This window comes from Mercurialis annua, linkage group LG5 (assembly GCF_937616625.2).
Source record: "Mercurialis annua linkage group LG5, ddMerAnnu1.2, whole genome shotgun sequence".
Lineage (NCBI taxonomy): Eukaryota > Viridiplantae > Streptophyta > Magnoliopsida > Malpighiales > Euphorbiaceae > Mercurialis > Mercurialis annua.
In genome coordinates this window covers 4,532,016-4,546,126 of record NC_065574.1, presented here as the reverse complement: position 1 = coordinate 4,546,126, position 14,111 = coordinate 4,532,016, and the positions used below count along the sequence as shown (strand labels likewise).

Below are 14,111 nucleotides of genomic sequence, written 5' to 3'. Positions count from 1 at the left end.
TATAATATAATATAATCACAGTAAATTTAAAATTATTTGCATCCCATTATTTCCAACAGAACTTGGCCTAACTTGTTATTTGCAGTAGAGTACTGCAGTGATCTCTACCTGCCCATTTCAAAAAGCTAGATATCTACTTAGTAAATTGAATAATTATCTATTCTTTTCAGGTAAATAATTCCAATTATCAATTAAATTTTTGAGTTGTTGGGCCAAACATTTTCTTGCTGCTACCTCTATTATTGCTATGTTTATGTGATTTCTGGATTTCTTTTTATTGTTCTTTTTTTATTGTATTATTGATAACAGGAAAGTGTTTTGATCAATATTAACTTTTTTTTCTTCTTCCTATTTTTTTGTTAATCTTGTTGGTTTTAATAAAATTAGTAATGTAAATGCATATTCTTGTCTTGTTTTTAGTTGTTTTGGTTATTTTCAAATTTAAATTTGCTTTCTTGATTCTGTTTATGAGCTGCCATGATCAGTTTCTTGATTCTCTATCAATAGCAAGTGATTTTCTGGGTTGTGCTTTCCAAAACCTTTTGAGTGGTGGTATATTTTATGATTATATTATATTTTTAACGGTTAATTGCAAAACAAATTATGAAGTTAGCCGTATTTTGCAATTACAATATGAACTTCAAATCTTGACAATGTACATCAACTGTCTATTTTTGGCAATTTGGAACACCTGAGTATTTTTCCGGAAAAAAAATGTTGATATGGATGCCGAAACAGTGTATGTTCCGGTGTTTATTGCAATCCTATTTTTAAATAAGTTATGAGTTGTTTATTCTCATTTTTCTGCAAAATTGTTCAATAAATTTTTGAACTAGAATACTACCTTAGTAAGAAATCTGTGGTATGAAGCTCTGAATATGGCCTAGTTAAAGACCTTGAATGTTTCACTTAGTTATTTGATTTTTTGTATTAGTATGATAGTTCTTTGAAGGGGCTGAACATATATTTTTCGATTTTGATAGTTCAGGAGAAATGGGCAGTGAACCGGTGAATGTGAATGAGTTTCAAGCATTGGCTAAGCAAGCCCTTCCGAAGATGTACTATGATTACTATGCTGGAGGTGCTGAGGACCAACACACACTTAAGGAGAATGTGGAAGCATTTCAACGAATCACGTAGGTGTTTCGCCCAATATAACTTAATATAATATAGAGAATTTTAGGCTCGCTGATTAATTCCATGTTTTTTCAGGATTTGTCCGCGAGTTCTTGTCGATGTGAGCCAAATAGATATGTCGACTACAATACTGGGTTATAAAATCTCGGCTCCCATTATGATTGCTCCAACTGCAATGCATAAGTTTGCAAATCGTGAAGGTTTGATATATCCTGAAAGACTTCTCAGTCAATATTGTATATCTCGTATTTAATTTGTTCTCTCGTGTTTGTTCCAGGCGAGATTGCTACAGCCAGAGCTGCAGCTGCATGTAACACGATTATGGTAATGAAGTAAAAAGAAATTGAAGCACATTTTAGAATTCCTCAGAGTGTCAATCCTTAATTAGTTGTTTGATGTAGATTTTATCCTACATGTCGTCCAGCACGGTGGAGGAGGTTGCTGCTAGCTGCAATGCCATTCGATTCTTTCAATTATATGTACTTATTCGCCTTCTTTAGATCCTCTTATTGACTTTCATAATCAAACATTTTTAGCTGCAATTTTTGCATGTGACGGTATGCTTTCGTTCAGGTGTATAAAAGACGAGATATATCAGCTCAGCTTGTGCAAAGAGCTGAAAGAAATGGATACAAGGCTATTGTCCTAACCGTGGATGCTCCCAGACTTGGTCGAAGGGAGTCGGACATAAAAAACAAGTTAAAAATATCATCTTTTTATTTTAATTTTTGTCTCTCTTGATGCTGAACAGAAGCCTTCTTTTATGCATCTCTTCTGAACAACGTAACTGTAATAACTTTTGCAGGATGGTTGCTCCGCGGTTGAGGAATTTTGAAGGTTTAATATCAACTGAAGTTGCCACTGTGAGTGGAGAATTTCAACTCTTTGTTGTTGTGTTAAACAGTATCTAGTTATGATATATGAGATCATTCTTTATTTATTTCATACTTAAATGCATTAAATCAGTATCTTTCAGTAGGATGAACTGAAACAACTGTCAAATGAACAGTTTTTAGACAAAATTATGAATTCTGCTGTTGCTTCATCATTTTTATCTTGGGTTGGTGTGGAATATATGCAATTATACATGTTAATGTTATGTGAGAGTGAGTTGGTATGAAACAGTTTCCGCTCTAGCGAATAATAATTTGTAATTTTTTTGCAGTATTACGACATATGTTTTTAAGTTGAATCGTTAGATTTCTGCTGTTTAATGTTAAATTTACTTAGTAACTGAATTTTCAGGACGAAGGTTCAAATCTAGAAGCTTTTGCCAAAGATGCTTTTGATGCTACCTTATCTTGGAAGGTATGAATTCTTGAAATTATTCCATGAGCTTTCAATTTGACATGGGTTAGTTTACACCTTTGACCATCAAGAATGACGTCAAATTAGGGTGTAAACCGACCCAAAATTGACAAATTGAGAGTGTTTTTGTCCAAATTCATGAACTTGGACTCTTTTGATCTTTTGTGCCAAGTTGGAGGGTGAAACGAACAATAGAAAATCTATGTTTCTTTTTTCTTTTGCTTTTTTCTCTTGCTTTTTTCTCAACAGTTTAGATGGTTCAACATCTGCAGGACATTAGCTGGTTAAGATCCATTACAAGCTTGCCAATTCTTATTAAGGGTGTACTTACTCGCGAGGATGGTAAGATCAAGGCGCCGTCTTCTTATAGTTGTTCCTCTTCTTTTTTTTCTCCTTGCAGTAAGAAAGATAAATTCCTAACAGGATTTCAGTTCCACTTGCATTTGAAAGCCTAGAATTTAAACTATTGATTTTTGCTCAAAATAAGCAAATAGGAGAGTTTTGTCTTTGCTTTAACTGTAATGAATCGCCATTTGCAGCAATAAAAGCTGTGGAAGTAGGTGTTGCTGGGATTGTAGTCTCTAATCACGGTGCGCGTCAGCTAGATTATAGTCCAGCCACTATCACTGTTCTAGAGGAGGTAACCATCTATTACTAAAGAATTAATGCACAATCCTTTCGTGGCACTATGGTTAAACTCATATTCAACTTCATATGCATATTTATTTTGAGACTACTTACACAGTTCAAGCTTTTATGTAACATATAAACGCGTTAATATCCTAATTTAGACAAGCTGGTCTCTCTTTTCTTCCCCAAGATATTAGCTAATACTTATTCGATCACTTCAAAACCTATGAGGTATGTTTTTCTCAAAAACGTAGCTTTTTGCAGGTCGTTCATGCTGTCGGAGGGAAAATTCCTGTTTTATTGGACGGAGGAATACGGCGTGGAACGGATGTTTTTAAGGCCTTGGCCCTTGGTGCACAAGCTGTTCTGGTAATTAAGCTCACCATTGCCAACTGTTTGTTTAAGTTTTTGTTCTCTATTTTTGTGTGCATGCATGTATGAAAAATGAAGAGAAAAATGTTATAATTTCGGAGCTGATTATTCCATTTTTCTTAAAGTTTGTGGCTATTTTAAATATTACTATTAAATGAAAGCTGCTAATGCAGGTTGGAAGGCCAGTTGTATTCGGGTTAGCAGCAAAGGGAGAATATGGAGCGAGGCGGGTAATTGAAATGTTGAAGGATGAGCTTGAGCTGACTATGGCTCTTTCTGGCTGTCCGAGTTTGAAACATATTACCAGGAGTCATGTCCGAACCGAGCATGACAGACTCCAATCCATGCTCTAGTAATGGTTTCAGATGATCATATTGTTACCCTACAAATTCTGCAATTAAACTAGGCTATAATGTTTAGCAAACCAATTTGCAATAAATCTGTCTCAGTTTGAAGTATCTGCATACTTCAGTTCAGAAAATTAAAGTATATGCATACTTGTCTTTGAGCATAAAGTATATGCATACTTGTATGATCATAAACATGAATTTCAGTTAATGTTATATTTTTATTTCAAGAATACTCGATGCTTCATTTGATTATTTCAATCTTACAAAAAGCATGCTGCTATACCCTACCAGCTCTTCTACTACTAACTAGGGGTGTGTTTTCAGTCCAAACCGAACCAATATTTTCCTCTTTTTTCCTCTTTTCAAAAATTGAGCCAAAGTTTTGAGGAAGTGTAATATTTCAGACCACACCGGTCGGTTCAATTGGTAGTTCGATTCAGCTCAGTTGTTTTGGTACAGTCTATACTAAAACTTAGCTAAATTTTTTTTTTTCCCTCAAAATTGAGCCGGACCGAAAAACCGAATTCTGTTTATAACATCAAAATGAACCAAACCGAACTGATTTGTCAGTTCTGTTTGCTTTGTCAGTTTTGGTCATTTTTGCACACCCCTACTACTAACAGCAGATCAACAAAACCTGACATCTACAATCACAGGGATTTTTGTGGCTGCAACAAATGCAAACTCATTTAAAGCACATGCATTATACCACTCTGTTTCTTACAAATTACTATCACTATTCTATAACTTACATTATCTAGTTTTAACTACAGTCAGAATTCTTTTTCTTCCAGCTAAAAGGATGACATTAAATGTCTTCTCCTAGCACCACAGCTTTCTGTTTCAACAGGGTTTAGCTTCAAAACAGTAAGATGAACTATTTTATGAGTTATTAACTGAGTTGCTTTTGTTTACACCTTGAAGTTCCATTGGGGAGTTTGTGATGCTTCCAACTGAGCCAAGAGTCTGAGAGCTCAACTGCGGACTGGCAGGACACGCCTCTGGATTTCCAGCACTCATTCCATGGATTGCTCCAGAACTAATTTGAGGGCTCATTGGTGTTCGCTGGCTCATTTGCTGTGGACTAGGCTGTTGCTGAGGTTGCTGCTGTTGATTCAGTTGTGGAATTCCCATGGTAGACGGTGAGCCTACCTGTGGAGGTGTAACAACAGACTGTAGCGACGAGGATTGATCTTGCGGCAGCTGCTGCTGCTGTTGCAGCTGTTGTTGTTGCTGCTGCTGCTGTAATTGCTGCTGTTGTAGTTGTTGTAATTGTTGTTGTTGTTGCTGCTGCTGCTGCTGCTGCTGCTGGAACTGTTGTTGCTGTTGCAATTGCAGCTGCTGCTGCTGTTGTTGCTGTTGGCTCATATAGAAGTTCATTCCTGCCATCAATTTCGGAGGACCCATAGGCCCCATTCCACTCCGTTGCATTGGGTTGATGTTAGCACGGTTCAGAGACTGGCCCAGCATTGAAAGACTTGCAGGGCTTGGGTGCATCTGTCTGGCTCCTGACATCCCAGCTATACCGGATTGTTGGCCCCCTAGCATGCCTGTTCTACTCTGTGCCATCCTTAATTTTGAAGCCAGCATAGCAGCTTGTTGCGGAGTCATACTTCCAGCACGCATATGTTGACTTATAGCATTGGCGATATTTGTATTTTGGCTCAGATTCAGCGGGTTCTGACCCACATTACCCATACCCGATATAGAAGCCATTGGTCCCGAGATTCCAGGTCCTGCTATTCCTCTTGCACTTCCAATTCCCATGGAATTGCTCAAACCTCCTAGGCCGGTCAAATTGTTGCCCATATTTCCCATTCCCATTGCTGTCCCAAGACCCATCATCATTTTCCTCTGTTGCATCTGAGGCTGCTGCTGCTGCTGCTGTGGCTGCTGTTGTTGTTGCTGTTGCTGTTGCTGTTGCTGTTGCTGTTGCTGCTGCTGCTGCTGCTGGGGTTGCAGCTGTTGCTGCTGCTGCTGCTGGAATAGCTGAAGCTGGATGTGAGAAGGTTTGTTGAGCATTTGGTTGCCTAGCTGCATGTTTGAATTCTGCCCGAGTGTGTTCAAGTGAGAGAGAGATGGAAGCACCATTTGCTGCCGTTGGAATTGTGAATGCTGTTGAACCAACGAATGTTGATTTTGTTGCTGTTGAGATTGTTGCTGCAATTGTGGCTGCTGCTGAAGAGATTGTTGAGGGTCTAGATGTTGCGCCCGTGCTGGCATTGAAACGGCTGATAGGAGACCTTGAGACATCTGTAACGCTTGAGAGTTTCCAGGAGGCAGCATCCTCGCATTCGCCAATAGATTCTGGGATAAATTCATGGATGCATTACCACTAAGATTTGGCTTTACGTCATTGGATGCCTGAACTGGAATGCCGTCATTGTATTGCTGCTGAACCTCAACCGATGAACTGTTAGGAGGAATTCCAGAGGCATTTGGTTGGCTACTTGAGCCGACATGCATGCGAATAGGCTTTGGCCGAATATTATCTTCCACAAGATATCCATCTCGTATCATCTGCACCAATAAATTGCATTAACAGGGATCCAAAATCTAGATTTATGGAAGAAAAAAAAATCCTATTTACTTTGGAACTTACCAATGAACAAAATTGTGCTGCAAGCAAATCCGCAAAGTGCTGGAACAGAAATAAGTCAGATGTAATCAGAGCACAGAGGTTAAAAAAGTTTAACATAATAATTCCGCATTTTTTTCCGGTAGGGAAGAGAGGTAGAGCCCCAGAAACAACAAGATCTAAATAACAGAATCTTTAAATCTACTTAAGCCTTGAGCATCTGGGGAATAAAAACAATGACCTCTGAGGAGGTTGACGAAGAAAGTGAAGGCCAATGTCTAACGAAGCTAAGATTTTTAATCAAACTTTTCCAATTGAACAACAAATTTGTTTTCCATATGGAGAACTAGAATTTAACTTTTTAGCTCCTAATAAAATATGTGCTCTTGGAAAGCAATCCTATAATAGAACTTGTGTCAACATGAAATTCAAACACATTACTTAGTTTTAGTTTTGAGGTTCACAAAACAATTTTGATATGAATATGCTTCCTAAGTTTTTAAACTAAGAACTAATTTCTATTTTTCCTTTTAATCCAGAAAATGAAAACTGAAAATGAGAAATACACAACAATCTCCCCCTAAGTGAGCAGGCCAGTTGTATCCAAAATATCATAGACAATTCCCTTAGACGAAAAGTCAATTTGATTGATCAAATATATGCAATGCACAAACTTACAGTATTCGGCAATGTGGGAAGATACTCCTCTGCAGCCAGGAAATCGCCATCCTCTGCTTCTCCATAAAGCATTGCTACTGTACTATCATTTGGCTTCTCTGACATTATCATTCTACTCCGCACCCGGGAGACATAAGAAACAACATTCCCTGTAACAAAAAAGTACAATTGAGGATATGATGGAAAATCGGATTTAATACTCATGAGGCAGTAGATCGTATAATCTATTGAAAATAAGGCAGACCTTGAACTATACGATCAGCCAGCATAAAATTCATAATTCTCATCTTGGGGACATTCATGCTGCCACCTACAATTGACTTTGACAATTGCCTTGCACTAGAATCGTCCTTTGAATCTTCAGTGTTGTTTAAATTTGAGAGACAAAGCATCAAGTTTTGAGGTGAAAACGTGTTGGATTTTCGGACAGGGCAATCATTGACTTTATTTTTCTTGCTGTTGAGTTGATGCCTGAAAAAGCAGCCAGTAGGACATGAAAACATGAACAGAATACAATATTTGTAACACCAAAACAAATAAGAGAAACATTGTTGGGCATTGAAAAGCAGCTATGCAGGCTACAGCAATTTCTTGACAATTCTTGGAAGTACTTAAAAAGCACATAACAAAAACCTGCATACCTCATAGTTACCATCTCAATCTTTGAGAACCTTTCAAGTACCGTTTGATCAGCTATAGGCGGGGTTCCAACTGAAGGACTAGTGGCATTTAACGGAACACTTATATTACTAACACTTGCAGGGGAGCCAACCCCACTCATTACTGGGGTTTTGGGCAGGGAGTTGGATTTCCGCTTTGCAGTGAGTTGGGTCTGCTGATGCCGGTGCAAGGAATCATTCGCACTGGAAGTCAAGGACGGGGTCCCACCAACAGCAGGAACCGAAGTGACAACTGACTTCTCCTTTTGAGATGAACCAAAAGCATTTGCTGCAGCAGCACCAAAGTGGTTTCCAGCAGAACCACTAGAAAATTCTCCAGATTTAGATGACAATGGTGATTGAGGCAAATTCCCAGCAGATAACCGAGGACTTTGGACAGTTTTCCTCTTGTGAAGCTGATCCTCCTTCCTCGAATCTTGACTTATATTATTGTTCCATGCTGTCTGGGAGAAATTGCCTCTCAAATGATATGGCGGTAATCTTTGTTGTAGCCGTGACACCTGTGGATCAAGATGGCCTATTTCTGTCTCCATGATCTGCTGCATATCATTTTTACTTTGACTGAGATCCGAACCCAGCTTTTCGGTATCAAACTGTTCTTCCTTGGGACCAAATCTTGCACCAGGCTGTGCAGATGAGAATGATGCCGGCACAGCATTTTGATTTATAACCCCCTCAAACATCTGTTGGGTATACTTTTGAGTGCCTGAATTAGCATAGTGAGTTCCTCTTGCCATTGTTTGGTGCTGCAATAAAGAATTTTTCCAGTTCAAATCTGATGCAGTAAAGCTATCCATGTGTTGCCCTATCTGCTGCTGTTGAATTCCATCAGGAGCAGCTGGTGTATGTCTTGCTCTCTTATTGAAATTGGACTGCGCATCTTGGTTCTCCCTTTTACCATGAAGTGAAGCACCGTGATTCATCATACTGTCACCGTATGTAATCATCATATCCTGCCCAGCAGGGGAAGCTCCTGAAATGTTAACAAGAGACCCTGACCCTTGATCGTGCATACTTCTTGTGGTTCCCACTCCCATTTGGTACCTTTGTTGCTGTGCTACCAAAGGCATTGCAGGAACATTTCCATCTGGTGCAAAACTTCTAGTTCCTACGGGCAACACATTACTTGGACCGAAGTTTTGAGTAGTCAGATTCTCTGGAACACTTTGTGGCATCATATTTCCAGAAATTGTTCCTGAATCTCCTAACCTACTGTTAGAGCTTTCTGGTACCCGATCTATGCAAACTTTCTTCCCATGGATTCGGCTGCTCGATGTGACAGTTACTTCAGGCATCTGCCTTGATCTTTTTCTTCGCAAGCTGGTCAGACCTAAATTGAGCTGCAAACAATACATATAAGAGTTAAGAAGCAAGAAATTAATTCCACCAGCCAAACCCCTTTGACATTTATTACCTTTGGGAGAGTTGGGTCATCACAAAGCCTATCCAATTTCGGAGTAGGATCTAGACAAAGTTTTGGCTGCAATGCTTTCAATATCCGGGACTCCACTTCCTGCCACCAATAAGCACAAAATTTTGACCCAGTAAAAACGACAAGTGATAAAAAATCATTTTTTGCATAAGAGATGAGTAAAATGACACTTACCATTAAATTACCATAAGTCCAAGAATCATCTGAAACCAACGGAATATCTTTCACTACATTCTCCAAGGACATCCTGAGGCATACTCTATTTACAGTAGGAAGCCCATCCATAGATGGAATACTAGACCCTTGCTGAGAAACAGATTTTCTATAATCTCGCACCTGCAAGTGTTTTGAGATTGGTAACTTTTGAAAGTCTTTAAACAGATGTCAGCATCAATTACTTGTTGCTTTCATAAGTATGTTTCCTTAAACTAGAAAAAATTCATCATGCAATTTGCACATATTCATCTCATATAATCTCCATAAAATAAATTGGTAGGTAAATTTTGAAGATACAAGCTTAATGTACTCACCTCACACATGAGTGTGCCATTAATAAATTTGCATGGTATATCATCCCGAATATCTCCAGGCAACCGGCCAGACTCAATTGCCTTCAAATATATTTGCACATACAGGGACAAGAAAGCCAGTGAGAGGCGAGATACAGTAATAAAGTATAAGGATTGTGATGTATATAACAAGACATTTTAGGCAATAGTTGCTGCACTTATAATGTAATTTGAAAAATTAAAATGAAGGCATTAATAAGATGTTTTAATGAAAGGCCCATCAAAAATAGCATTGATGTCTGAGATGCAAAAGCAAAATATTATTTCATTTCACGACTAAGCCATTAAAAATGGCACAAGTTGATGAAATAACTTCTTTCATAAATGAACTCAACGTGCAGCCACATAATATATATCTAACCTAGGTGAAGTAGATTCAGAATATTTCATTTCACTGTAAAGAAACCACTACATGGTAATCAAAATAAATCATCAACAATGGTGAAGGAAGCAATTAATTTACCGAAAAGAGAGTTTCAGATGTCTTATCATACGGATGCAATAATTTTGAAGCATCTTGGAGTAAAGCCTGATGTGCAGCTGCATTCTGAAAACCAAAAATTATATAATTTTAAGATAAAAAATAAACACCGTGTTCAATCCTTTTTATTTACTATCTTCATTATATTCCAGAAAATTAAAATTTTCTTGAACAAACCTCAGAGGGCTTTCCAATTAAATATCCATCCTGGTAGAGGTTCAATGTGAATGAAACTTCATGCTCTGGCAAAAGACAATCGATTCAAAAAAAAAAAGTCACATCCAAACATGAAACACAATACCTAACAGACAAATGAACTGTCAATTGAAAATGCAGATATCTTTACCGGAAATGGATGAACCCGAAACAACGGAGAGGTCCTCACCGCCTCCAGCAACGTCAACCTAAACTCACAAGACATCTAAAATTAACATACATAACAAAAACAAAATATAGCATTCACACTGCCATTACTGCTATTCAATAAAAACACAAGAAATAACACAAACATATAGAAGCATTAAAGAGCAAAGTCAACCACTGATCTCAACTTAATTTCCGCAGAAATTCCGCGAATCGAAAACAAGTTTCGGATTCTAAATCTACAAAATTCTGCGTATATCAGTGCCATTCTCTAAGCTAAACAAAGATTTAAACAGAAAATTTTTACTAAAATTTAAACACAGCCACATAAGCACACCAATTAATCAAAATGTTTTGCTAATTAATACAGTAGAGGATTGATAAAAACCTGAAGCTTTCGTTTTATGGAGCTTTCCTTGGAATTCTCTGAAGCCACGTCAGCATGAGCTGGCTCCGGTAGAGTAACCGGCTTTGGATGAAACCTAGTCCCCTTTTTTGAAACCTTAAATGAAACCCCCATTTAAAATCCCTAATTATGATGCTATTTGAACCATTAGTGAATGATAAATAAACATAAAATTGGAGAACTCGGGTCTCAATTTAAGAATTTGAGGTTATAAAGAGCTTGAATTTTAAGAAAATGTTGTCGTCTTTTTAATGGTGTTTGGATGCTGAGAAAGTGAAGGAAAATTAGAGTTTGAAGAGAGAAAAATAGAGACCCGCGGGTACTCGGTAGAGTCGGTACGTCTGAGTAGTACTATTCTACACGATCCGGTGGTAAATTTTCCGAAAACCCCCTCAAACTTCAAAGTTTTTTAAACTTTTAGAAAATTAACGTGAATCTATTGTCGTTTTAAGTGGAGAAAATTGCACAAAAGACTCTCTTTTTTAATTTATTTGCAATAAATATCTCAATTTTAAACGTTTATTCTTCTACCTCATTTTTTTTTCTTTTTTTCTTTTTTTCTTTTCACTTTCCTCTCCACCCTCCTTCTTCATCTTCGTCTTTTTCTTCTTCATTTCTTCTGCAACTCTTTTTTTTCATTTTCTACCATTGAATTTCTTAGAAAATTCTATTTAAATTTTCTATAATTTATTTGAGATATTCGATTTATAACACAAACAATCAGATATCTGAAACAAATAAGAAATTAAAGATGAAAAAATCAATCGTGTTCGTCTCAGAGAATTTGAAGCAACGGAATATTACGTCATCGCTACCGTCATATCCTCTTATTTTGGATTTTTTTCTTCCTCTTTCTATTTTTTTATGTATTAATTTTTTGTTCATACGTTTGAAACTATTGTAAACCGTTTGAAACTTTTTTTAAGAAATCGTTTTAAATTGTTTGTTTGAAACCTTTATAAACTGTTGAAAATTTTGTAAACTGTTTTAAACTGTTTTTATAACTAATTTAATTTTTTTATGAAATGTTTGAAACTGTTTTTAAAATCCGTGTGAAACTGGTTGAAACCACTGTAAACTGTTTGAAACTTTTATAAACCGTTTTTGAAATTTTTGTAAGTTGTTTGAAAATATATATTTTAACTGTTTGAAACCTTTGTAAACTGTTTAAAATATTTTTAAACTGTTTGAAACTGTATTTAGATAAAGGTTGCAAATTGTGTTTTATGAAACTGTTTGAAACGCTTGTAAACTGTTTGAAACGCTTGTAAACTGTTTGAAGCTTTTTAAAAAAAAAACTATTTAAAACGCTTGTAAACTGTTTGAAACGCTTGTAAACTGTTTGAAACCTTTATAAACTGTTTGAAGTTGTTCTTTTGAAACTGTTTGAAACCATTTTATAAACGTTTTTTAAATGATAAAAAACTGTGTTTTTGAAATTGCAATTGAAACTGCATTTGAAACTGTTTGAAACCGTTTTTAATAAAAAAATTAATGAGAATAAATAAATTAATAATTTACAGTTTTCTTTGTTTTTGGAGAAAGTTATGATCGTTGGATTTGAATTCGAAGTGAAATTTGAAGCGATTTGATTATGAATTAAAAATTCGAGCGGATCGGAAACTAAATTTGAAACTTACAATAAATGTTTAAAAAATAATGATAGAATTAGAGAAATCAGTTTGTTTAACTGCTATAAGCTGAAGATTTTGAATTGAATTTATGAATTGATAGTTATTTTTTTTAACGAGTTGAAGAAGAAGAAGATGAAGAAGACGACGACGACGAAGAAGAAGAAGAAAAAGATGTAAAGTACAAATAGAGTATAAAAATAAATAGGAGAGTAAAAAAAATAAATACCTGACATGTTAGGGTAGAGAAAAAGTTGAGATTTTTTAGTTAATAAATGCAAATATTTTCACTATTTAGGTATTCTCCTAATTATCCCTTTTAAGTGTTTCACACGTGACTACTCTTCAAATAATAAATAATAATTAAAATATTGATTAATTAAGAATAATTTATGTTATTTATAGAGAATGTAAATAAAAAATATGAAACAATAATTAAATTATTAAATTATTGAAAATAATTTAACTTAATTATAATTCTATATGATTAAATAATAATTAAAAAGCTTAATCACCAAAAAATTCTCTACCTTTCAGCCCCCTTTTTAATTGCACCCCGATATTGTGATTTTGTCCAATTAACCCAAATTCGCAGCTTTGATCTCCGATTCCACCCTTAAAATCAAATTGAACTCTTTTCCACTCAAAAACAATTGAACAAAGGGTCAACGCGCCCCCTAAACTTGTGTCACGGGGTCATCTAACCCAATTTATATATTTTTGAGCAACTAACCCCAAAAACTCTTCATTTTCGGGTCAAATAACCCCATAATTGTATTTTCAAAACGCGTAAAATACAAATTGGAGGTGAGGGATGCGAAAAAATAATTAGATACTTCCCTAATTGTTGCGATATAATTATACTAAATCTGTTTTTTAAAATAAAAATATAAATTATGGGGTTATTTGACCCAAAAATAAAGAGTTTTGGGGTTAGTTGCTAAAAAAAGTATAAATTGGACTAGATGACCCCGTTTACAAGTTTAGGGGGCGCGTTGATCCTTTGTTCAAAAAAAATTCATAGAAACTTTTGTATAGTACTAATTTGAACTCCTTTTCACAAAAAAAGTTGAAAATGAATGACTTATTTGAACTTTTTCCAAATGAAAAAAAGATCAATTTAATATTTGATGGTAAATTGGAACCCAAAGGTGCGAATTTAAATAAATTGGACAAAATTATAACGTCAGAATGAGACTGAAAAAGGACTAAAATATGGGAGTATTTTTTGGTGATTAAAGCTAATTAAAATAGTAATAATTAAATATTTAAAGTGATCTAGTTTAGTAAATCCACTATACAATTATCCATTAAACCTTTTTTAATATAATTTTTTTTCTTGTGTTCGAGTTTGAATATGTTTTGGAACTTTTTTTTTCCAAACTGCATGGCTATTTGACAGATTTCTATATTTCATTTTCTACATAAAAATGTTTTAATCTTTTACTTTTACTCTATTTTGACGATATCCAATCTTATTTGAGGGAATCCAATCA

General features: G+C 35.7%; 2 protein-coding genes across 4 annotated transcripts; one reads left to right on the top strand and one right to left on the bottom strand.

Annotated features, from left to right (window-relative positions):
• The first annotated feature begins 2 nt into the window (after positions 1-2).
• LOC126680997 (peroxisomal (S)-2-hydroxyacid oxidase GLO4-like) lies at positions 3-4,049 on the top strand. 3 transcript variants are annotated; one of them, XM_050376346.2, is made up of 12 exons: positions 3-170; positions 989-1,136; positions 1,213-1,337; positions 1,415-1,461; positions 1,539-1,616; positions 1,711-1,835; positions 1,943-2,000; positions 2,383-2,445; positions 2,718-2,787; positions 2,985-3,085; positions 3,340-3,444; positions 3,621-4,049. In XM_050376346.2, exons 2-12 carry the CDS (start codon positions 994-996, stop codon positions 3,798-3,800), a joined length of 1,095 nt encoding a protein of 364 aa, XP_050232303.1. In that variant the 5' UTR covers positions 3-170; positions 989-993; the 3' UTR covers positions 3,801-4,049. The 3 variants fall into 3 exon arrangements, with proteins under 3 accessions (XP_050232303.1, XP_050232302.1, XP_050232301.1); XM_050376345.2 differs by having other exon boundaries at positions 4-170; positions 984-1,136; XM_050376344.2 differs by lacking the exon at positions 3-170 and adding an exon at positions 586-739 and having other exon boundaries at positions 984-1,136.
• A 426-nt stretch (positions 4,050-4,475) lies between these two features.
• LOC126680994 (protein PHYTOCHROME-DEPENDENT LATE-FLOWERING) lies at positions 4,476-11,350 on the bottom strand. The gene is made up of 12 exons (XM_050376336.1): positions 10,967-11,350; positions 10,562-10,619; positions 10,393-10,457; positions 10,198-10,281; positions 9,696-9,776; positions 9,340-9,501; positions 9,148-9,246; positions 7,695-9,073; positions 7,298-7,524; positions 7,054-7,202; positions 6,400-6,438; positions 4,476-6,317 (listed from the first exon to the last, which is right to left on the bottom strand). The coding sequence occupies exons 1-12, from the start codon at positions 11,096-11,098 to the stop codon at positions 4,680-4,682; spliced, it is 4,113 nt and encodes a 1,370-aa protein (XP_050232293.1). The 5' UTR covers positions 11,099-11,350; the 3' UTR covers positions 4,476-4,679.
• Positions 11,351-14,111: the final 2,761 nt, after the last annotated feature.